Source organism: Pseudogymnoascus verrucosus (genome assembly GCF_001662655.1).
Source record: "Pseudogymnoascus verrucosus strain UAMH 10579 unplaced genomic scaffold scaffold_80, whole genome shotgun sequence".
In the NCBI taxonomy this organism is placed as follows: Eukaryota; Fungi; Ascomycota; class Leotiomycetes; order Thelebolales; family Thelebolaceae; genus Pseudogymnoascus; species Pseudogymnoascus verrucosus.
Window position 1 is genome coordinate 73482 of NW_017263731.1, and position 22206 is coordinate 95687.

At 49.9% G+C, this 22206-nt stretch overlaps 10 protein-coding genes across 10 annotated transcripts; 4 read left to right on the top strand and 6 right to left on the bottom strand.

Annotated features, from left to right (window-relative positions):
- Positions 1–119: 119 nt before the first annotated feature.
- VE01_10375 (uncharacterized protein) lies at positions 120–981 on the top strand. Its single transcript, XM_018279774.2, has one exon. The coding sequence runs from the start codon at positions 187–189 to the stop codon at positions 493–495; it is 309 nt and encodes a 102-aa protein (XP_018125354.1). The 5' UTR covers positions 120–186; the 3' UTR covers positions 496–981.
- Positions 878–2273, bottom strand: RRP4 (exosome non-catalytic core subunit rrp4). Its single transcript, XM_018279775.2, has 2 exons — positions 2008–2273; positions 878–1927 (listed from the first exon to the last, which is right to left on the bottom strand). The coding sequence occupies exons 1-2, from the start codon at positions 2202–2204 to the stop codon at positions 1090–1092; spliced, it is 1035 nt and encodes a 344-aa protein (XP_018125349.1). The 5' UTR covers positions 2205–2273; the 3' UTR covers positions 878–1089.
- Positions 2274–2611: 338 nt separating this feature from the next.
- On the bottom strand, positions 2612–4588 carry VE01_10377 (uncharacterized protein). Its single transcript, XM_018279776.2, has one exon. It carries the CDS (start codon positions 4204–4206, stop codon positions 3412–3414), a length of 795 nt encoding a protein of 264 aa, XP_018125350.1. The 5' UTR covers positions 4207–4588; the 3' UTR covers positions 2612–3411.
- Positions 4589–4660: 72 nt separating this feature from the next.
- On the top strand, positions 4661–8663 carry VE01_10378 (uncharacterized protein). The gene is made up of 4 exons (XM_018279777.2): positions 4661–5001; positions 5106–5273; positions 5331–8303; positions 8355–8663. The coding sequence occupies exons 1-4, from the start codon at positions 4903–4905 to the stop codon at positions 8481–8483; spliced, it is 3369 nt and encodes a 1122-aa protein (XP_018125335.1). The 5' UTR covers positions 4661–4902; the 3' UTR covers positions 8484–8663.
- Positions 8664–8696: 33 nt separating this feature from the next.
- On the bottom strand, positions 8697–10810 carry VE01_10379 (uncharacterized protein). The gene is made up of 4 exons (XM_018279778.2): positions 10599–10810; positions 10266–10550; positions 9823–10206; positions 8697–9761 (listed from the first exon to the last, which is right to left on the bottom strand). The coding sequence occupies exons 1-4, from the start codon at positions 10738–10740 to the stop codon at positions 8905–8907; spliced, it is 1668 nt and encodes a 555-aa protein (XP_018125336.2). The 5' UTR covers positions 10741–10810; the 3' UTR covers positions 8697–8904.
- Positions 10811–11683: 873 nt separating this feature from the next.
- VE01_10380 (uncharacterized protein) lies at positions 11684–12684 on the top strand. Its single transcript, XM_018279779.2, has 3 exons — positions 11684–12168; positions 12241–12316; positions 12410–12684. Exons 1-3 carry the CDS (start codon positions 11913–11915, stop codon positions 12516–12518), a joined length of 441 nt encoding a protein of 146 aa, XP_018125334.1. The 5' UTR covers positions 11684–11912; the 3' UTR covers positions 12519–12684.
- An 818-nt stretch (positions 12685–13502) lies between these two features.
- Positions 13503–15409, top strand: VE01_10381 (uncharacterized protein). The gene is made up of 2 exons (XM_018279780.2): positions 13503–14978; positions 15039–15409. Exons 1-2 carry the CDS (start codon positions 14042–14044, stop codon positions 15290–15292), a joined length of 1191 nt encoding a protein of 396 aa, XP_018125333.1. The 5' UTR covers positions 13503–14041; the 3' UTR covers positions 15293–15409.
- Positions 15410–15571: 162 nt separating this feature from the next.
- On the bottom strand, positions 15572–16343 carry VE01_10382 (uncharacterized protein; the record flags this gene model as incomplete). The annotated part of the gene is made up of 2 exons (XM_018279781.1): positions 15572–16201; positions 16236–16343. The coding sequence occupies 2 exons, from the start codon at positions 16341–16343 to the stop codon at positions 15572–15574; spliced, it is 738 nt and encodes a 245-aa protein (XP_018125332.1).
- Positions 16344–16919: 576 nt separating this feature from the next.
- On the bottom strand, positions 16920–19197 carry VE01_10383 (uncharacterized protein). Its single transcript, XM_018279782.2, has 2 exons — positions 18712–19197; positions 16920–18656 (listed from the first exon to the last, which is right to left on the bottom strand). The coding sequence occupies exons 1-2, from the start codon at positions 19121–19123 to the stop codon at positions 17026–17028; spliced, it is 2043 nt and encodes a 680-aa protein (XP_018125331.2). The 5' UTR covers positions 19124–19197; the 3' UTR covers positions 16920–17025.
- A 197-nt stretch (positions 19198–19394) lies between these two features.
- VE01_10384 (uncharacterized protein) lies at positions 19395–22189 on the bottom strand. Its single transcript, XM_018279783.2, has 2 exons — positions 19680–22189; positions 19395–19626 (listed from the first exon to the last, which is right to left on the bottom strand). The coding sequence occupies exons 1-2, from the start codon at positions 22169–22171 to the stop codon at positions 19608–19610; spliced, it is 2511 nt and encodes an 836-aa protein (XP_018125330.2). The 5' UTR covers positions 22172–22189; the 3' UTR covers positions 19395–19607.
- Positions 22190–22206: the final 17 nt, after the last annotated feature.

The following is a 22206-nucleotide window of genomic DNA, read 5'->3' on the forward strand; positions in this document are numbered from 1 at the left end:
AATGATGTCTCGACTTGGAGCTCCACAGTATATCTGACGTGGGGTTCCTGGCGCGGCCGCATCCCGCCCAAGCTATACTGCCGATCCCCATTTTTGTCGCCCATGGACAGTCCTGAATCGCATCAACACCACCATCGCCAACCTCACCAGCTCTACACTTTCTCAAGTTCGACACATTGTGCCACGATGTTCAATAAATCCAACCCAGTTATCCCACCTGTTGCCTCTCTCGAGCGCCCGGAACCCTTAACAACTGTGCTGGCGAACGATAAGGAGGAATTCCGCGACGACTGTACGCCCTGTCGAGTAACTGGAGCTGCAGCATTTGCTGGACTCGGTATCTACAGTTACTATTCTGGCCACGCACAGCTACTGGCCCAGAAGCAGGCAATTGCAAAAAGTGGGAGCATATTCGGGTTAAAGAGCAGGCAGACTGGAATTACCGGCATCGCGATTACTCTTGTCGGAATGGGGCTTTGGAGATTAGTCAACTAGACAACTTGGACATGGCTAGGGACAATACCAATTCAAGGGAATACAAGCCTTTGCGGGTAAATGCTGGAAGTTATTGAACTGGTCAGGATGGGCCGATGGACAAACTCAACTCAACCAGCCAGTTGGCTTAAGGTTTACCTACTCAGTAATCAGAGCTGTTGCCGAACGGGATTGCTCGACAGCCAATCTTGCACTTTCTTCAATAAAGGCGCGAAGACGGGGTTAGCGCAAGCTTTTGCGCTGTTGGAGATGTCCGAGATGAACGACACCTGGCAAAGGCTTCGATGAGCATCGCAATGGAACTTGAAAGCTCGGGTTTATTGGACGTATAAATACCTGGATACGGCTGCTGCTTTCGAAGTCATGGCGCAAGGGAGAGAGCTGGGGTGTGAAGATATGTGTAATTGTATAATGAGAAACCGGCCTGGGGAGCTTGTAAAATATTTAGACGGACACCCGGAGTGTACATGACATGAATCATTTTGAATACCTATCCCAATCGAACATAACTTGCGCCATGCTTGCTCATTGATATCATTGCAGTACGCTAGTGGAAGCCTTCGAAAACTGCCCAAGGTCTGATCTATATTCCTCCTATGACATTCCCTGCAACATCTTCACCAACCGCTTTCCATGCTCTCCGCCCAAGAAATCCCCCCCAGGTCCATCCTCTTCTCTCTCTATCTCCACTGCAGCTCCATATCCCTTCATCAACATATCCTCATCGACCTTCATACCCGCCTCCACCAAACTGGCCACCACTCCTCTAATCCTCGCAATCTCCCTCCTAGTTTCTGCAGCAATCTCGTCGTTTTGACTGCTGTACACCGTACTGTTGGTACTCTCTTCAATCCTTGTAATTCCCACTTCCGCCTTATCTTCATCGGCTGTTTTGATGTGCTTTGATATCCAGATATACCCATTCACCCCAAGAATCACATCCACTGGGCCCCCTCCATTTGCCGTCTCAATAGTCCACACCTGTCGCCTACTCCTGACTACACCCCCACCCCCTCCCATCCCCGCCACTGACACAAAGACTCCATTCCTCAACTTTCCATACTTCAAACTCCTAGTATGTAAACTCGCGCTCCCATCGTGAAACAAAGACTGCACCTCGCACACAAGCAGGTCACCCTCCGATAGAAACGTCCTGATCTGGAGCTCATCCGTCTCTGTCCTTTTCCGTAGAATTCCACCGGGGAGATTGATCGCCGACAGCGGCAGCGCAGCGAGCAACGGGGCGCCAATGTCCACGCGCCAGCGCCGGGATTGCACCTCGATGATGCGGCCGACAACTAGGTCACCGATTTCGGGGGTGTAGCGCGCCCGTAGGGGCCGCACTGAGAGGAGCTTGTTGGTCTTTTGGATGGTGCCAGCGACGGTGGCGAGGATGGCTGCGGTGGCTGGTTCGACGTACGTTCCGTGACCTCTGTAGGCTGTTAGGGACTATGTGATTTGGGTGGACACTCTGCTGAGAAGTGCCCCAAGTCGAGCAGTAGAAGACCATACCTCATCCATTGGGGATCATCTGTGACTACTTCTCCGGGAGTGACTATGCTTGTTGATCCAGCTCGTCTGGCACGCTTCTTGGGGCGCATATCAAGATCTCCATCGAGGTCGGCGCCTCCGTCGGACCCTGAGTCTGAGGATGAATCGTAGTCTACATCCTGGATCGGAGGAGCGGGGGCGAGTATTGTAATGGCCATTATGCAAACAAAAGCACGGATGTGCTTTCAATTTATGGTGGTATATGATATCGTGAAGCTCCAAGTAATTATTTGGATTCCACTGGAAACAAAGATATCGTAGTTCTACTAGCCAATCACAATGCATATTTTATTTTCAGCCTTGCGCATCGCCCACCATGTCAGCCTTGCCATTTGGAAGCTGTAAATAAAGTCCATGGTAATTTGATCGCCCCTATTTACTGACTACAGTATGACGAAGGGATAATAGACTACTATAGACTTCTCATCCTAGGATATCTGTTTATAATAGTATTATTTGTATTCGTTGTCCGCCAAAATTCCCGGTGTTGTTCGTCTCTTCTTTTCACGAGCTTTGAAATTACGGTGTCAGTACTTCTAATAACATTTATTTACTAAACTAAATTCCGCTCCTAATATATGTTGACTATCCACTTAAATATTATTACCTTCGCCGTTGTCATAAAGAGAAGTTCAGGTTTTGATACCAGTGAGTGAAAGAAGAGAGGGGCAACTTGGCCCATAAATTGTTGATGCGGGGCAAAACCCACAACCAGATGCGATAGGCCCTTGGTCTGGAAAACGATAACATTCGCACAAAGACTTGTTGTTCACTTGGCTAGAACATCCATTGGGTTCTCTTACATCCTTGTGTGCTATTGAGTTATGGTATTAACTACCAACCCTAATTCTCCACCCATTTATTATCCCACAAGGCAACTAGAAATCAGAATAACGGTCGGTTTGAAACGAGGTATCGATATAACTCTGCTCCCTATGTACAGGCCATCCTTCCTTAGAATAAATATACCAGTTCCAACCTATGCCCGACCTAACCGATACCATGGCCCCCAATCAAATCCGTGCAATGCAAAGTACCTGATCCCATCCATCCGTCTATATGTTCATCATATGCAAACTCCAGGGACTCCTGTCCCGCCCCCAGCCTGCCTCAATGCTGATTTGAGTGGCAAACCCCCCTAGAACTGCCTGTAAATGCAGCACCCAAAACTTTGGACCACCGGATCCACCCTTGAACACAACATCTAGGGTATAATGTTCACCTTGGGTATTGCAATCGAACGCTTGATATGCGTGTTCATGGCGTGCTAGAAGCAGCTCAATTTCGAAGTATGTTCGGGTATGCGGTATAGAAGCTGGTGCTTGTGGTGGCACAATAGTAGTCGTTTCTGGCGAAAAGGCCGTCTCAAGCGAACCGCGAGCGCTTTCCACCCCCACCAAACCCATCCTTGGACAAATCTCCAATATCAAAGAAGTCACCGAAATTTATCTTTCGCTTCTGGCCGGCGCTTCCACTGCCATGGCTTCTTGTGTTGTTCCTCGTGCTGTGCCTTCCCCTGCCCACCTGCCTCGAACCTGATCGATTTGACCGTGATATCGTGATTGAGGTTGGCGCAGTTGAAACAACGGTAGCGTCCGCTGCTGCTTGGTTGCCTTGATCGGACATATCTGCATCTTGTGGGTATTGGTGTGTAGATCGGAAAGAGAAATTGCCCGTCGGTGGGAGAACCGTTATTGTGGGTGGCGATGGGAGTTCCTCGACAGGCTCGGGAACTTCTAATATTGGTGGCACTGAGTCAAGGCGTACTGGTGAGCTGTTTCGTATTGGCATGCTGGTGACACTTGGTTTCTTCTGTGCGACTGGGCTTGACCCGCGCTCTTTGTCCATTTCGTCGTCGCTGTCAGGAATCGGATCCCGGCCGTCGAGTCGTGCTGTAGCCCATTGCCTAACTTTCCAACCTTCGCCGTCAGATAAGCCGATGTCTTCTTTGTCGAGATATGTGAGGAGGTCGTCGAGGGCGTCTTGGTAGCCTTCTGCCCGCAGCTTTGTTTGGTCTGAAGCGGCAGTTTTGTAGAGTTTTGTAACAGACAGAGCAGCATCTTTAAACGCCTGTAAAAGTTGTTCTGGAGGGTTTGGGGTCTGCTGCTTCGGCGGCGAAGCACGAGGCAAAGACGTGTTGAGACTCCTCATGGAGTCCATCTTCGGTTTGTTATTCGATCCGGTCGGACGAGGGGTACCAACGGAGGCTGATGATATGGTAGATTATACCTTGCTCGAGGTATTCTGCAGGGCGAAGTTTCTCATTCACGGCGGCCGCAATACCAGTGAGTAGAAAAGTCGATGAAGTCGAGCTTTGAATGTCTTTGTTGTAGTCGAGGGGTACTCGAGTATGACTTGGATAAGACCTGTACATGTGACGAAGCGGCAACACTAGAAGTAAAGTTGACGTTGAAGTTTCTTCCCGAGATTCAGCCGGACACTCTAAACAAACGGATAAAAATTAAACAAAAACAAAGAGACAAAGGTATAATGTGCAGAGATAATTTATAGATATAGTCGGTGGTATTAAAATAAGTTTGTGAATGATTCACATGTATTTCAATCTACTCATTATTGATTTGAATCACCATTCACGTGACTCTCTGTCACGTTGACGCGGCTGTGGATAAGGCTGTGGCGGGCAGGCGCCTCGCGAGATCGAGGTCGCGACTTTTTGGATGTGTGATGGGTTTTCCTCTTTCGACACCAACTGAAGTCCAACACATCAACAAAGAGACTCTTTTTCATCACGCCGCGATTGCGAACCGCCTTTTAGCATCTCGTGAGGATTCGGAGACCACAACGAACCCTTCCGGCTTCTCCTACCCTGCCACCTGGGACTGAGGTTGCGCGACCATGGCGCCTTCACGATCCGGTCGCCTCAGCGGAGCGGATACAGATAGCTCAATGGCTGATGCATCCGATCTGAACATTAAATCGCGTGTGGACGCAATGGTGAGCTCTATTTTATCCAGCAATCCCCTGACGCCATATCCGGAGCGCGTTCTACCCCTGGTTAAATTCTAATAGAGGACCATGACTTACACAAGCTATTGCAGGATATCGATGAGACACCAGATTACACGGAAGACTCCGATACCAACCCAAATACGACTGCAAGCAGTGTGGCCGGCGAGCCGGTTGATGGGAGGAGGAGACGTTCCGAGGCGACACAGCTGCGACGAAGCGTGTTCGGCAAGAAACACGATCGTTTAGGCCAATCCCAGGTACGTAGTGCACAGATGGCATGATATTTTGGAGATCTTACTTATCTTATATTTCAGGAAGATGATTCGATTAGACGATTCCGTTACTTATTGGGCCTGACGGACCTCTTTCGGCATTTCATTGAGACGAACCCAAACCCGCATATTAAACAGATTATGGTAGAGATTGATCGTCAAAATGAGGAGGCTGCAGAAGCAAAGTCAAAGAAGGCTAGCCGTGCTGGAGGAGCTGCCAACGAAAGGCGTCGGAGAACAGAAGCCGAGGAGGACGCAGAACTGCTCAAGGATGAAAAGCAGGGAGGATCGGCAGATACCGTGTTCAGAGATTCACCCGGCTTTGTTAAGGGTGGCACCATGAGGGACTATCAGGTTGCTGGCCTGAACTGGCTCATCTCACTTCACGAGAATGGTATATCGGGCATCCTCGCCGATGAGATGGGACTTGGCAAGACACTTCAGACAATCGCATTCCTAGGATACTTACGACACATTATGGACATTACCGGGCCGCATCTGGTCATCGTGCCGAAATCAACACTCGACAACTGGAAGAGAGAGTTTGCGAAGTGGACCCCCGAAGTCAATGTGCTAGTCCTACAGGGAGCTAAAGACGAGCGAAATCTCCTCATCAATGAGAGACTTGTGGATGAGAAGTTCGACGTCTGCATTACCAGTTACGAGATGATATTGAGAGAGAAGTCACACTTGAAGAAATTTGCGTGGGAATATATCATCATCGATGAGGCTCACCGTATCAAGAACGAGGAGTCATCTTTGGCACAAGTCATTCGACTTTTCAACTCGAGGAACCGCCTGCTCATCACGGGCACACCTCTCCAGAACAACCTCCACGAGCTTTGGGCTCTGCTGAACTTCCTGCTCCCCGACGTCTTTGGCGATTCTGAGGCATTCGACCAATGGTTTTCTGGCCAGGGGGCCGACCAAGATACCGTTGTCCAGCAACTCCATCGTGTTCTTCGTCCGTTCTTATTGAGACGTGTGAAGAGCGATGTCGAGAAGAGCCTGTTGCCAAAGAAGGAGGTTAATTTGTATATTGGAATGTCTGATATGCAGGTTAAGTGGTACAAGAAGATCCTGGAAAAGGACATCGATGCTGTCAACGGTGCCGGGGGTAAGCGCGAATCAAAGACACGACTGTTGAATATTGTGATGCAGTTGCGAAAGTGCTGTAACCACCCATATCTCTTTGAGGGTGCCGAACCAGGACCTCCATATACAACTGACGAGCATCTCGTTGTAAATGCTGGCAAGATGGTCATGTTGGACAGGCTCCTAACGCGACTAAAGAAGCAAGGCAGCAGAGTCCTCATCTTTTCCCAGATGAGTCGACTTCTCGATATCTTGGAAGATTATTGCGTCTTCAGAGAGTTCAAATACTGCCGTATCGATGGATCAACTGCTCACGAAGATCGTATCGCCGCCATTGATGACTACAACAAGCCTGACTCTGAGAAGTTTGTCTTCCTTCTGACAACCAGAGCTGGTGGTCTCGGAATCAACCTTACCAGCGCCGACATCGTTGTGCTTTATGACAGCGATTGGAATCCTCAAGCAGATTTACAGGCCATGGACAGAGCGCATCGTATTGGCCAAACCAAACAAGTCGTCGTTTACCGTTTCGTCACTGAGAATGCCATCGAAGAGAAGGTCCTTGAGCGTGCAGCACAGAAGCTTCGTCTTGATCAACTTGTTATTCAACAGGGCCGCGCGCAGATCGCAGCGAAGGCCGCCGCGAATAAGGATGAGTTGCTCAATATGATCCAACACGGCGCCGAGAAGGTCTTCAATACCAAGGGCGCAACCGGAATTCTGGCACAAAAGGGTGCAGAGATTGGCGATGATGATATTGATGAGATTCTGAAGCACGGCGAGAAACGGACGGCCGAGTTAAATGCTCGGTATGAGAAATTGGGCATTGATGATCTCCAGAAGTTCACATCGGAGTCTGCTTATGAGTGGAACGGCCAGGACTTCACAAACAAGAAGAAGGAGATTGGTATTGCCTGGATCAATCCTGCCAAGCGTGAGCGTAAGGAGCAGTCTTACTCCATGGACCAGTACTACAAACAGGCCCTTTCTACTGGCGGCCGAACCGCAGATGCGAAGCCTAAAGCCCCGCGAGCACCTAAGCAAATTGTCATTCACGACTACCAATTCTTCCCCCCAATGCTTCAAGACTTGCAGGACCGCGAGACTGCGTATTTCCGGAAGGAAATCGGATACAAGGTGCCACTGCCTGATGGACCAGAGGAGGATTTGTCAGATAGAGAAGGCGAGCGAGCTTTGGATCAGCAAGAAATAGACAATGCTACGCCCTTGACGGAAGAAGAGCAAGCCGAGAAGCTGCGTTTGTCAGAGCAAGGCTTCGGTGACTGGAACAAGCGAGACTTCCAGCAGTTCATTAACGGCTCCGCAAAGTATGGCCGCAAGAACTACGATGCTATTGCCGAGGAGGTCGACAACAAGACTACTGCGGAAGTTAAGGCATACGCTCAGATCTTCTGGAAGCGCTACACGGACCTCAATGACTACTCGAAATACATCAACCTCGTTGAAGCTGGTGAAGAAAAGACAAAGAAGATCGAACACCAACGCCAGATGCTAAAGAAGAAGATGTCTCAATACAGAGTTCCACTGCAGCAGCTGAAGGTGAACTACTCAGTGTCGACAACAAACAAAAAGGTGTATACAGAAGAGGAAGACAGATTCCTTCTTGTCCTCTTGGATAGATTTGGGATCGACAGTGAAAACATTCACGAGCGTATCCGCGATGAGATCCGCGAGAGCCCCCTCTTCCGCTTTGATTGGTTCTTCCTGAGCCGAACACCGCTCGAAATCAGCAGGCGATGCACCACGCTGCTCACTACTGTGGCTCGCGAGTACGAGGAGACTCAGCCAAAGGCGAACGGGGCCAATGGCAAGACCAAGCGTGAGCCAGAGGAGGAAGATAACGATGAAGACAGCGTTCATGATACAGCACCTGCGAAAAAGAAGTCAAAGAATGTCAAGGTAGGTCACCAGCATATTGGGCTGCAATGTACACAAGCTAACTTCGTGCAGAACAAGGCAATCGATAACTTAAAGCCCGGGAGCAAGGCTACGTCGGCTGCGCCATCATCCCGAGCCTCGAGTGTAGGATCCCCCGCCCCAGCACCATCAAAGAGCAAGTCGAAGGGGAAGAAGAAATAGGCTTCAGCCGGGTAGGAGTGATTTGAGTCTCTTTGGACCCCGGCATTGGGCTGGGATGGGTTTACACGGGACTACAAGGGGCAAGGCGTATAGGCGGGGACTTTGTACAGCGTATTAGACATGAGGGGTTGTGGAATGGGGGGTGATATTCACAGTTAACTGTACTCTACTATCCAGAAGTAATACAATGAAATTATATGTCAAATTGAGTGTCTGCATTTTTTAGTCTCTTATGATTTTTAGAACTACATATCTTCCCTCTGGTAACAGCTTCACCTTCTAGGGTCAAGGATTGAGGGTTAAAGGCAAATATATTGGAGAAGCTGGGATATCGCCAATTCATCGCCCTTCCAAGCCATCAATTCCCCAGAAGACAATCCGATTGAGGTTGATATGATCCCGGTAGGGCATGTTTCGTCTGCTACATTTCAAAGGGCCAAATTTCCCTTACGTCCCCTTCATCCTTTAATGGTTCGTCATCATCCGGATTTTCGATGCTTAGGACAGTTTCCAGCATCATCCCAAACAATTCTTTGTTAGCCAACTTCGCAGTTTCCCACTCTTCTGCTGGGACCCAGTCGTCGAATGCTGTATTGAGCAAGCCCGTTACGTGGTTTCTCAAGTCATGTGCAGCCTCAAAGTATTTGTATTCCTTTTGGTGGACAGCCAACTCTTCGGCAGTCGGTACGGGATATGGACAGGAACCCACAAGACCAAGCTCCTGCCACCATTTGGAAGTTTTGTCTAACTCGTGGCGAAAAGCCACCACGCCGTCCTTCCACGTCCTATAGCAATAGCGGAACGGGCGGAAAAGGGATTCATCCATAACCCTAGGCCTAGCCAACTTTGGGAGGTGGAACTGAGTGGCAACTTTGAATGCCTTCGCACAATACTCACTGTTGGGTTCAAGTTGGGTCTCGAGAGACGGGTGGGGCAAAGTCATTGCGAAGTCCGGGACTTCGTCTGCATACCAGAATGCTGCTTCAATACTAGCTGACTGCCAATCAATAATGCTTGTAATGATAGTGGGGTCATCATCGGAAACGAATATGTTTCTTTTATGTAGATCGGGGTGAAATAGAGTTGGTGCAGCTGCATCTCGAATCCGATGGTCTTTGCACATATTATTTATAACGGCGCGACCAAATTCTAGAAGACGAAGATGCGTTGAAACAGATCCGTGGTAGCGACGGAGGTTATCAGGCACAGGATTGACTGGTGGGATTCTAGACATGCCGATATCGACGAGGCCATCGCAGTATGTAGTAAGATCATCCCCTAATGAGAATTGTAAGTACTCGGAGGTTAGAGAAGTGGAGAGGCTTCATGACAGGCTTACATGGTCCCTGATTAGGTTTCGTATTATGGTAATATCTAGATTCGCCAACATTGCAGTCCCAATACCTTGAGCTACAGTGGGGCCCGACAGAGAAGTCCTGATCAAGAGGTCGCTTGGATGTAGGCTTGGATGTAGAATCGAGAGAACTGTCAGCAAAATAGATGCTCCCATAAGCAGGGAATGTAATGCGCACTACTTCTTTTAGCTTCCGATAGATAGCATCTCTACACCTTATTTTCTGGCCGATAGCCATAGTCGGCCATTTTTGATGTAACTGGGTGCCGGCAGCGCGTTCCATTATGATGTATTCACTGCCAATGGCGTTTGAGGGATCATCGCTCCAGTCGAGGATTTTAGGAATAGGGACACTAGTATTGGTTTGTACTGAAACATCCATGATGGTTAGTGTAGCACTTTTATTGTGGGTGTTGGCTGAGACTCACGATACCTAATAGTTGCGACTTCGGAATTTGTAGTTAAACTAGGAGGTCCTGCGAAAGCGAAAGGTAATCTTGCGACGACAGTTTTTCCATTATCAGTAGTAAATATGAAGACCCTATTGAACCCGCCTTCTTTCTTGTCATATGTCGCTATAGAAGTAGCTCCTGGAGACAGCTCAATAACCCTCCTACAGAGCGCATCGAAGTCAAACTCAATATAGCGGGAGTCAATCTGTATCTTGTCGTGGCGTAGCCAACGACCGCTGGTGTAGGTATAAGGATCAAGATCTAACCCCATATTAGGACATTGAATTTGCTGTGAGTAGGCACACTTACGATGTGTTTGTAATGGGTTTATTGTCTGGTTTGTAGTATAGAACCTAGGCCGAATGGCACCGAAGTTGGATTGGAGTAGAGAATGGTGATGTAGCAAACAATTAATTGTTTGGGACATCCGCTCTATTTTAATACTACTCATAACTAATAAGTAGCTAGAGTGGATGGAGGTTTCGAAGTCACAATCATATGGGCAGGGTAATTATGGTTGGTGAGGGGTGTATAGAGAATTACAAGCACGATTTCTGAAACATAGCGTATAGGTATAAGTCGTCCCCCAAAGACGATATGGAGCACAATTGGATTGAGTTTGGCAACATAACGATGGCAAGCCCCTGAAACGTTCGGTCGTTGGTTTCTTCTACAAATCAAGTGGGACTAATATATGTAGTCACCGCTTTCATTCTGCCATTATTCTGCCATTAACGGACCCAAATTAACTAGGTATAACAGCTCATATATTTGCAAATATTCCCAACAGTTTCTATAGTTCCTATAATTCCATTCCGTGGTTGGGCGTGGGTCTGGGTCTGGACCACCCATAGGAGCGATCAACTTTTCAGTACCGCAACAGTTAGTTGCTGACTGTTGCTGACATGTGATAGTCGTTGCATTTTTAGAGTGCTCTGAGTGCATAAAGACAATCCTACTTAGGCCGATTGGTTCTTGGCTGCGATGGGAGTATGTCGCCTTGTTGTAAAAGGGAATCCGTACCTAGGTAAACTAATAGCCTCAGACGTATAAAGGGGCCAATGGGGTCTGTAGGAGCGTAGGATCAGGCGTACAGCGTATTGTGGGGCGCTGACCACCTCGGTCTATATGGTAAGGCTGACTCGGCGTAGAAATATATCCAGGGCACGACCAATTGATTTCACCGTAATTCGCCGAGAACTATGTTTGTGTCGTACAGAATTGGGGGCGGCTCTGTAGATAACTAATCGGAGCTCCTTTGGCTAATGTTAAAACTATGCAGATAACTAACCGGAGCTCTCTTTGCACATGTCTATACGAATCTACGTAAACCAGCCTGAGCTGAGGACGTTTGTCTCACCTGCAGCTTATAATATAGTTACACCCTATTGATAAAGCCAGCCGCAGACTTTCACGTAATAGTATCTCGCGCCTACGGGGAATTGGTGGTGGTTCTCTATAAGACAGGGCTACCACTTCAGGAATCTCAGAATTTCAAAAAGTATAAAGACTGCATCAAATCCCCGCCAGTTCTATCATAACACAGCACACTTCAGTACAGATCTTCCTCGCCTCCATTTGCATAATATTTCAACTTCAAGCAACCGCCTCTAAAAAACAATCATGAAGCTATCACTTGCAACCTCAGCACTTTTGGCTTTGGCCAGTGCAGTCGCGGTCCCAGGAACTACCCACGAGGCCGAGAGAATCCCAGTACCAGAAGGCTTCTTTGAGTCCCACATTGGCTCTGTGGGCTTTACTCTTGTCCCAGCTGAGCCCCTCAAGATGGCTGCCAGAGCCATCACCCACGTCTACGTTTGTATCAACGCCGACTTTAAGCCCGCGTGCTCAAACTTGCAAGTTAACACTGGCAGCTGCTGTATGTCCAAGCACTCTTTTTTTTAATTTAGAGTTATGATATTTGAACCGACTTGCTGACTTCGCGACGCAGACAACTTGGTAGGCAATTGGAATGATGCAATCTCCTCCATCGGCCCTGACGCAGGAACGACCTGCACACTTTGGTTGTAAGTTCTCCTTCGCATTGCCATTCCTTTTTTCATAATACAATACTTGATGTCCAATTTATAGAAGACAATGAGTTCTAATATTTAATATAGTGATGCGGGATGCTCTGGTCGCTCAGTCGTTAACATCATCAACCCTGGCATCTGGAATTTGGGCGATTTCAACTTCAACGACGTCGCCAGTTCCATCAAATGCGTCTAACTTCGACTTCACGCATTATCTCACTTCCTAAGCTTAGGCTTGGATCAGTATTCGAACCGGTTATGGACAGTCGATTCCTCCTAGACTTCTATTGGGTGTTGGGTTTATACTAAAAGGGGCGGAGGAAAGGTGATGCACGGTTTATTCGTTTACGCGGTATAACTAGCTAGAGTAAAAATGACACTTCTTTGCCCACCATAACGCCGCATTGCAGTTACATTTTGTCTGAATGGTGTAGCCCACACAGTACAAGCATCCCCTTGAAATGTTTAACATTGTCTGCGACTCCTTCCAGTACTCTTCTTCCTGGTCGACGAGTCTTTTTGGGGCAATGGCCCACGCAAAGCTATCATTTAACACTTTAGAACCGCGTGCTCATAATACGGTCCAGCCTGGGTCTATATAACGACCTATGCCACAGTAGCGAAAGAATGACCATTAACGGCGTACTCATAATCAGGTTCGAATCAATGAAGAATGCCCTATATCTTCGGGGGCCGTTCAAATGCAGCTTATTACAATATGGTTGTAGATGACTGTCGGAAACTTCGCTGTTTCTTTAGCCAGGGTACCAGTTGTTTGCATTTAACGTTTTGATCCTGCGAGAGGGCTGAAAGTTAATTTACGTGGTAAGACGCTAGGCTAATGTCGCATTATGTAACGATATTTTAGGTGCTTTTCTGTATGCTGCCTACTAATCTACATGAAGAAGCTAATGTTTCACTGCAAATATATCGAGGCTAGAGATCACCCGCTTAAAGTCATTGCTAAAACTCGAAGATGCTTACGGGCTCCGTGGTACACCACATTGGACGCGATTGTTCCGTTTAGGAACGCGGGCCGCCTCTATTCATCCTTTTTCTTGACCAAGATAAACCGATGTCCAATCCGGCATTGATTGCCAGGTGGCGCAAAACGCCCGCAGATCATTTGCCGAAAGGCGCTTGTTCCTGGCTGCGGAATGTTCCTTGCCGTAGTTTCTGTCATAACCCATGAAACCATGCGGAGTTACCCCGCATATTGAATACGGTCCCTGTTTCCCTCGTCGTAACTAAAACTCTCCTGGCTCGTTATTCCAGGACATTGGCGGCAGCGGCCGCTTGGGACCGGTTACAAACTACCAGATTGGAGCGATGGCACTGGAGGCTTGATATTTGACCGCCGCTTGCCAGGGTAGGCAAATGTTTAATATACAGGGTCCCATCTGACTGGCTCGTGGGCGACTCTAAGTACGTTCGACTAGATCAGCTTCATATATTTCACTATATCTCACATCGCACTTCTAGAGACTTGACCTCATTCCCACGACGGACGCCGATCCTCCGGCGTCCGGTAGACACTGAGTGGGGGATGTAAATCGCCGATTATGTTCTCTGGAGTAATATAATGATAGCATCGTAGGTATTCTCAAAGAATCTCGTCGCTGGCACTTTACTTCTACAGTCCTAAAGCGACCTCAAACGATCAAAAGATTGTCGTTCTTACCATTCTCTTCAGCGAGCAGTTTCCATTAAAGTCTCGCCATGAAGCTCTCAGCGGCAACCGCTGCAGCTATCCTTGCTGGCCTGTCAGTGGCAGTGCCAGCTGACTACGGCGTTTTCCCGAAAAACTCCAATGCCCTCGTTTCCCGAGCAGCTAGTAACTCCAAGGTCGATGGGTTGCTCTTCAACATCGATGGCGAAACCAAGTACTTCGCCGGCACAAACTCCTACTGGATTGGCTTTCTCACCAACGATGCTGATATTGACCTCGTGATGGGTCACCTGCAAACTTCAGGCATCAAAATCCTCCGCGTCTGGGGTTTCAATGATGTCACGGCCGGCACCAACGAAGTATGGTTCCAATCCTTTGCCGGATCTGAGCCCGTAATCAACACTGGCGAGAACGGCCTGCAACGCTTGGATTACGTGGTCAAGAGCGCTGAGACACACGGTATCAAGCTCATCATCAACTTCGTCAATAACTGGACCGACTACGGTGGAATGGCAGCGTATAACAAACACTACGGCATCACCAAGCCAGCAGATTGGTACACGAATGTTGACGTACAGACGCAATACAAGAAGTACATTGAGGCTGTTGTCAGCCGCTACAAGACTTCCACTGCTGTCTTTGCTTGGGAGCTGGCGAACGAGCCGCGCTGCAATGGCTGTGATACTAGCGTTATTTACGACTGGGCGACAACTACCAGTGCCTATGTGAAGAGCTTGGACAGCGAGCACATGGTCACACTTGGCGATGAAGGTTTCATGAACGGCGGCGGGGATTCAAGCTACCCATACACAACTGGTGAGGGCATCGACTTTGCCCAGAATCTGGACATCAAGGACCTTGACTTCGGGACGTTCCATCTATACCCTGATAGCTGGGGTGTTTCCACCGACTGGGGATCCTCGTGGGTCACCGACCACGCCGCTGCGTGCGCTGCTGCCAACAAGCCGTGCCTGTTTGAGGAATATGGTAAGCTCATCCATCCCCTCATCTACTAGACATAATCGAGCCCCGCTAACTACATTCTAGGCTACCCAAACAACCACATTGCCATTGAGAGCCCTTGGCAATCCGCAGCTCTAAACTCCGTAGGTGTGGCCGCCGACGCCTTCTGGCAGCTCGGTGATACCATCTCCACTGGCAAGACTCACGATGACACAAACACCATTTACTACGGCAGCGATGAGTGGACCGCACTGGTCACCAACCATATTGCGGACATTGACGCCAAGTACGGCGGCAGCAGCAACGGGACTGCGCCGAGCAACGGGATCACCGCCTAGCCGTCTACCTCGGCGCTTACGCTGCCGGTATAGGGGCAGTTGGATAAGGATGTAAATATGTTTGGATGGTTCATGTATATATTTTTACAACGGTATTTTTTTTGGACATGGGGAGAGCTCTGTAGTATATATTGCAATACTATATCTGAAATATCATATTTGATGATTGAGGGATGTCTATAGATTCAATGTTCCTATTTATGACCTCACAAATGTAAGAAATACACCAAAAATACTCCTACCACCCCATCGCAAATCCCATCACAGCTCCCCCGAACCTCACGCCATACCCCCATTAACCCTCAACATCTGCCCACTAACCCACGCCGCACCCTCCCCGCTCAAAAACCCCACCACTCTCGCCACCTCCTCCGGCTCCCCAATCCTCCCGGCCGGATTCAACCCCCTAATCCGCTCCAACACTGCCTCGCTCTTCCCCTTAAGAAACAGTTCCGTCCCCGTCGGTCCCGGCGCTATCCCATTCACCATAATACCCTTCCTTGCCAGATCTTTAGACAGCACACGCACCATCTGCTCCACGGCCCCCTTCGACGCCAAGTACGGCAGGTACGCCGGATCCACTACCGACGCATGCGCGAGCGTTGAGGAAACAAGCACTATCCGCCCCCCGGCGCTCATATGCGGCGCCGCAGCCTGAACAAGAAAGAGAGGGCCCTTGGTATTAAGGCGCATAGTGGCATCGTAGACTTCCTCAGTCAGGTGCGCGAGATCAGCCATGGGGAGCACACCCGCGTTGGCGATAACGATGTCGATTTTCCCGTAGGCGGCGACGGTGTGGGAGACGAGGGCGTGGATGTCGGGGATTGAGCCGGCGTCACCGCGGAGGGCGAGGGCGCGGGGGGGGAGTTGAGACAGGGACGGAGGAGGTGAGAGTCGAGACGAGGGAGTCTGCGGTGGTGGCGTCGGAGGAGTAGTTTAGGACGACGTTGGCGCCGAGGGAGACGAGGTGCGTGGCGATAGCGGCGCCGATGCCTTTGGTGCCGCCGGTGATGATGGCTGTCTTGCCAGATAGAGGGGTTGGAGAAGTCATTATCGGAGTATTTGAGGGTTGTTTTGCGTTGTTAGGTTGCTTCTGTGATGGGGAGGATGGATCTTTAGAGTATTTGAATGCGGATGGAATATGAAATAGACTGCGGAAAGTAGGAGGAAAACAGATCTACTTATAACTCTCTCATCCCATCTCTAGACGTCCCCACTTCACTACTCACCGTCGTGCGTCTTAGGAATCCTACAATATGTTGCTGTTATGGCTGTCTCTATCGCCAACTTCAACAAACGTCCATGCGGCCGACGCGGCCGGCGAGACCTTTGCGGCCGTGCGGCCGCGTCGGCCGCAAACTAAAGCTTAGGTACGACACGATGTGGGGCGCTAGAACTTAATCCCCACAAGCGCCCGCCCGCCTTCTGATGTGAGAACGGCAAACGGATGGGATGAATTTCTCCTATCCTAAACGAAGACAGGCATCCGAACAAAGTGAAATCGTAGGCACGGTTATTAATTGAAAGTGGAAAAGTAGGTGGTGAATGAAATAAACTAATGTTAGGGAGAAACGAGTTGAGAGAAGCTCGAATACCAATAATACGGGGATAGGGCGAAGCAAGTTTTCCTAATTGAAGATGTAGTTTCATATTTATTTGGAAAAAGAGCTAAGGTTACTCTAATTCCAAAGATCAAAACCTATTAAAACCTTCTCAACTTTAACCATGGCCATTTACTTCCCACCCATCACCAGCACCTTCCTCGTACTCCCTGGACCTCGTCCAAGAGCCTCCCTGACACTGCCCACGCTCTCCTCCAGCCTCACTGCCACGGGGATCCCAGTCTGTTCTAGCCCCTGCCCACCACTTCCATTACTTCCCCGATCCCAAACAACCACCCCCCCAACCGCACCGACATCCCTCTTATAAACCTCCACTGGTTCTCCTTTCCCCAAAGCCTCCAGCACAAACACCTGCTTCGTCTCCCCAGTCCCCGAACTGGCCCCACTCTTCGAAACATACGTTGCTTTCCCCTCCTGCGTCGTCCTTACGCGCCCGCTTGCCCCAGTCTCAGCACTAGAATCGAACACGCTACCTCTGCCCTTGCGGTACTCGACCTCACAAACAGATGTGGCGTTGATGGTGAGGTCACCCACATGCTCGGGGTCAACGCGGTACTCGCTATCTACCACGAGTGAGTACTTCGCGCTCGGGCCATGGTTGTACTGGTCCGGGATGAGGGAGTCTATAGCAGTGCGAGAGAGGTTCGTGAATTGCGCGACACCGTAGGCGGAGAGGTCATTGACGTTACTATAAGTAAGCTGCTGAGACCATGAGGCGACGCGAGCCCCCGCCGCGGTGGTGATAGTTGATCGGATATCAAGCTCGCGGTGCACCGACAGCTGGGTGGAGAGCGTGACATTTGCCCCCGCCGAATCCTGCGATGTACCCAACTTCGAACCCATCCCCAACCCATCCTTTGCAATAGTGATAGGCGACCCCGTCGTGACCTTCCCCGTCCCATCAAGCCACAAAAACACCTTTCCCGTCACAAGCCAACTACTACCCACCTCCTGCACAATAGCCTTCCCAGAGAGTCCCACAACTTTGATTTCAAAATCGTGCGGCGCGCCATCACTCAGCAGCCCCAACCATGGCGAGATATCGACCTCATACTCGCGCAGATCAAAGGCCTCAATACCCACGATCGGCCGCCAGAGCCCTGGCACCACGCCCCCTGTAAAAATCACGGGGAACGGCCACTGCACGCCCGCCAGCCGCCCATCGATTAGAATCTGGACTTCGCGCCAGGGCGAGAACCCTGGCAGCTCGCCGGTCGTGTTGGTAAATGTCGATGTCGCGGCGGAGGGTACGTTGCTCCACCAGAACTCCTCAGCTGCTTGGCCGCAGGCGGAGAGAGAGACGGTGGCGCGGTTAGCGTTGCGTGGAAGAACAAGCGTGGTTACGGCGCGTTGCCCAGGGAGAGTAAAAACGCTAGGGGAGTTGGAGGCGGAGCGACGGGCGGAGAGGGGGAGGATAAGGCCGGCTGGTGGTGCTGCGGCGGAGATGGTTGAGAAGGTGAGCGTCAGTGTCGTGTTGAAAGCGCCAGTGTACTTGTCATCGATTAGGTTCCCAAGATCGAAGATCACTTTTTGGGGCTGCTTCCACATGGACAGGTAGGGCGTCATGTCCTTGATATATGTCCATCGGATCCCAGCTTCTGTCGGCTCAGCAGTGGACGTCCGCCACACCTCGGTGTCGCCGAGATACATCAGCGCCAGCCTGTCAAACTGTCGCCCTCGAGATGTAACGGTGAAGTTCATAACCACGCGGTTGAACTTGCACGATGGCGGGTTATAATTCCCTATTCACCAGTCAACACGGCTTAAATATCGAACTCATAGACCAATGTTACGTACCCACGAACGGCTTGCCGTAGCTAAACCCAAACGAATGCTCCATGAGCAGCACTCTGCATTTATCGGCGTCAACAGCAACAGGCGCGTTGACCTGAAAGACCTCCAAAACCCCCTCCGCAAGTGCGGGCAACACCACTAGCTGATCGGACTCCCCCCGTCGCACGAGGCGACCGAGATGCGCGTCATGGAAGGTAACGTACAGCAATACGAAGAGAAGGCAAGCTGACGAGACGATGCGCGGGTATGATGACCAAGGAGAGCGTCTCTTTTGTTCACATGCGAGGAAATCACCGACTTTGGAGGGATGTAGTGATACTCCCCTCTCGGGAGAGAACGCGTCGAGAACGAGAGGTACGTCGCCTTCTACAGCCATATTTGCCCAGTAACCTACCGATTCTTTGGATACAGACATCAAGGAGACAACTCCCCGGAGCTTGAAGAGCTGCGGGCGCAGTGATGTCTTAGTTTACTTTGGTGACGCGAGGGGGATCTGCAAGGCACACATAAGACCTTCCTTTAACAGATGTGATGTATTGATAACACGATAAGCGAACCGCTGATACCTTGGTGGGTTTACCACGGCGAAAAGTATTGTACTGTGAAGCAACACAAACAAACACCAACACATAAATTTAACAATACTGTTATCGTCCATGCGGGAATTCCAAAAAAGGAGAAACAGCACCCATAACCAAAAAAACCCTTCCTTGCAATCCCGAGAACCAAAAAACTCCCAAATCAATAAACTTGCGGTTGTCGTACCATACACCCACCACCAGGTTCGCACCAGATTCCTCTAGCAGCGATAGTATCATCGAGCAAAATTCTTCTGTTGCAAGTCATTTCCAATAATGGCGGGGAATACACCCTTCGCTCTAGTGTTTTGTCTTAAACCCCTAGGTTTGTCTCCTAGGGCTGTATTCGTTAGCAACATATTGCTTTCGAGCTTTTTGCCATAGGAAACGTACCCAATACCAAGTCCGCCGTTGTTATCATCTCCATTAGAGGCTTGCATACTGAAAACAGATACATTGAGCACCTGTCCACTTGGGGCTGGCATCCTTGGGGGTGCTGTTTCATTGGGAGCTTGTACATTAGGAGCTTGTGCATCGGGAGCTTGTGTATCGGGAGCTTGTGCATCGGGAGCTTGTACATCGGGAGCTTGTGCATCGGGAGCTTGTACATCGGGAGCTTGTCCGTTGGGAGCTTGTACATTGAGAGATTGTCCGTTGGGAGCCTGTACATTGAAAACATGGTCTGGGAAACCACTTCCAGCAATAGAAATATATGCATTGGCAACATTGACAAAATTCCCGCCATTCGAGGTCCTTAGAGGATTCTGCATCGGTGGGTCGTATACCGGCATAATGCGATCCCCAACCGGAGCGCCGTACGCAGGCATGTGGCCATTTTGCATCGGCGCGTTATTACCAGGCATTGCGCCATTCTGCATCGGATGACCGTATGGTGGCATTGGAGCATTAGGCATTGGAGGGTATGCCGGCACTTGGCCATTTTGAATAGGATGGCCATACTGTGGCACTGGACCATTCTGAATTGGTAAAATGTACGGAGGCATCGGGCTATTCAGCATTGGATAGATATTCAGAGGCATCGGGCCATTCGGCATTAGATAGCTATTCAGAGGCACTGCGCTATTTTTCATCGGTGTGGCGTACGGCGGCATATGATCATTGCGCATGAGAGGGATCTTCTTACTGGTCGCAGGCACTGGGCCACTCTGCATCGATGCGACAAACGGCGGCACCAAGCCTGCGTGCGTCTGATAGCCGTGTGTTGGCGGGGTGTTCTGCGGCATTGGCATTGGACCATTTTGCACTGCAGCACTGCTCTGAGGCAATGGACCATTCTGCATCGGCGGGCCATACGTCTGAATTGAGCCATTCTGCATCGCTGGACCATTGTGAGTCGTAGACCCGTACATAGATCCACTGTTAGTTGCAGCGCCACACAGCGGCGGTAGATGGTACGGTGCCAGTGGAGCGTTATCCGCAGAAAAGCCGATCACGCCATCCATTATAGCCAAAGGTACGCCATTCTGGCAGAGGACACCGTTGCGAACTTCAAGGCCATCCAACGAAGCTTTAACACCAGATGTGTTATTACTAGCAACCAAGAAACCAAGGTATCGACCTCTGGTGCGGTACCCCTTGGGATTGTTTGAGTTTTCACAAGGACAACTCTTCGAGCGGGACATATATCTCTCACGATAAGCGCTGCGCTTCGCGGCAACGCCGCTGGTCGAATTCTTCCCATTCGCCGCGCGATCTGTCACAGCTGATTTGCTCCTCGTTCCATAGCCGCCAGATGTAGGTGCTGGAGGGTCTTCAGGGGCAGGCGGCGGCCCCTTCGGTGTATCAGAGACAGTGGAGTCAGATGAACCACTGTTCTCACGTGATTTTGACGAAGTTTTTGAAGTGGTGTCGCTGTCCGTAGAGGAGACACCCTCGATATCAGCATTCGATGGCCTTGATGACGGTTCCCCAGTAGGAATGGAAGGAGTGGCCTTAGCCTCAGTGGCCCATTTTCGGCTAACTGGGTTGCTCTTTCCCATTTTGTGATGATGGGCTTGCTTTCCATCCAGGGGAGATAACTCCGGGGCACCAAGATGAACTTGCAGGTTGGCCTTGGTAGGGGTGGCTGCAATCTGAGATTTGGGATAAACACTGGGACTGTGAAGGACCTTTGGCTTGGAAACTCGCTTTTTTGCTTTATCTGGCGTAACAGTGAAGTAGCCACGCTGTGGATAACCGTATACCATGGGGCCTCTGATATTTGCACCGTTCTGAACTGGCCGGTTCATAACTGTGTTCTCGAGAGTCGCGAATGCCCTGAAGTCCTCTTGCATTGTCCCTATATGCTTGTTGGATGTGGCGAAGCCATTTGAGTTATTCGGTGCAGCTGAGGGGCCGGCGGTCGAGCTGCTGTGTCCACTGGTGTTGTTCAAATTCTCCACCGACTTTGAAACGGATTCTTTAGATTCACGATATTCGCGAAGGAAGTCGTCAATATCGCTGTTATCCGCTGGGAAGGTGGGCTTGTTGCTGGGGTCTCTTTCAAACATGCTGTCCTCAGCCCAATCATCGATACAAGGGCAGTTGTCTGCATCTCTCCTCAAGGCGTGGACAACGTCCAAATCTTCAGCGCTGATAGGCTCTGGTAACTTGGGAGCCAAGCGTCGAGGGTTGCCGATTGGGCTGCTGGTAAAGAGAGGTCGCTTGTAGTCCTGCTTCTTGACAAACGCTGTGTCAGGACATTCGTATTCGTCGGTGAAAACCATGACTGGCCAAGAGACAGGATCTAACCCCCTCCCTCTGTAGAAATACTTGAAAAACGACTGGAGAAGATAAAAGTGATAATGTTGTGTAACACTTTTTCTCAAAATTGATATTTTTGTATGGCAAGAAAGGAAGAGAGAACAAGTGCCATACAATAACATACATGGGAAAGAGATGGGCCTACCCCCGCCAGATC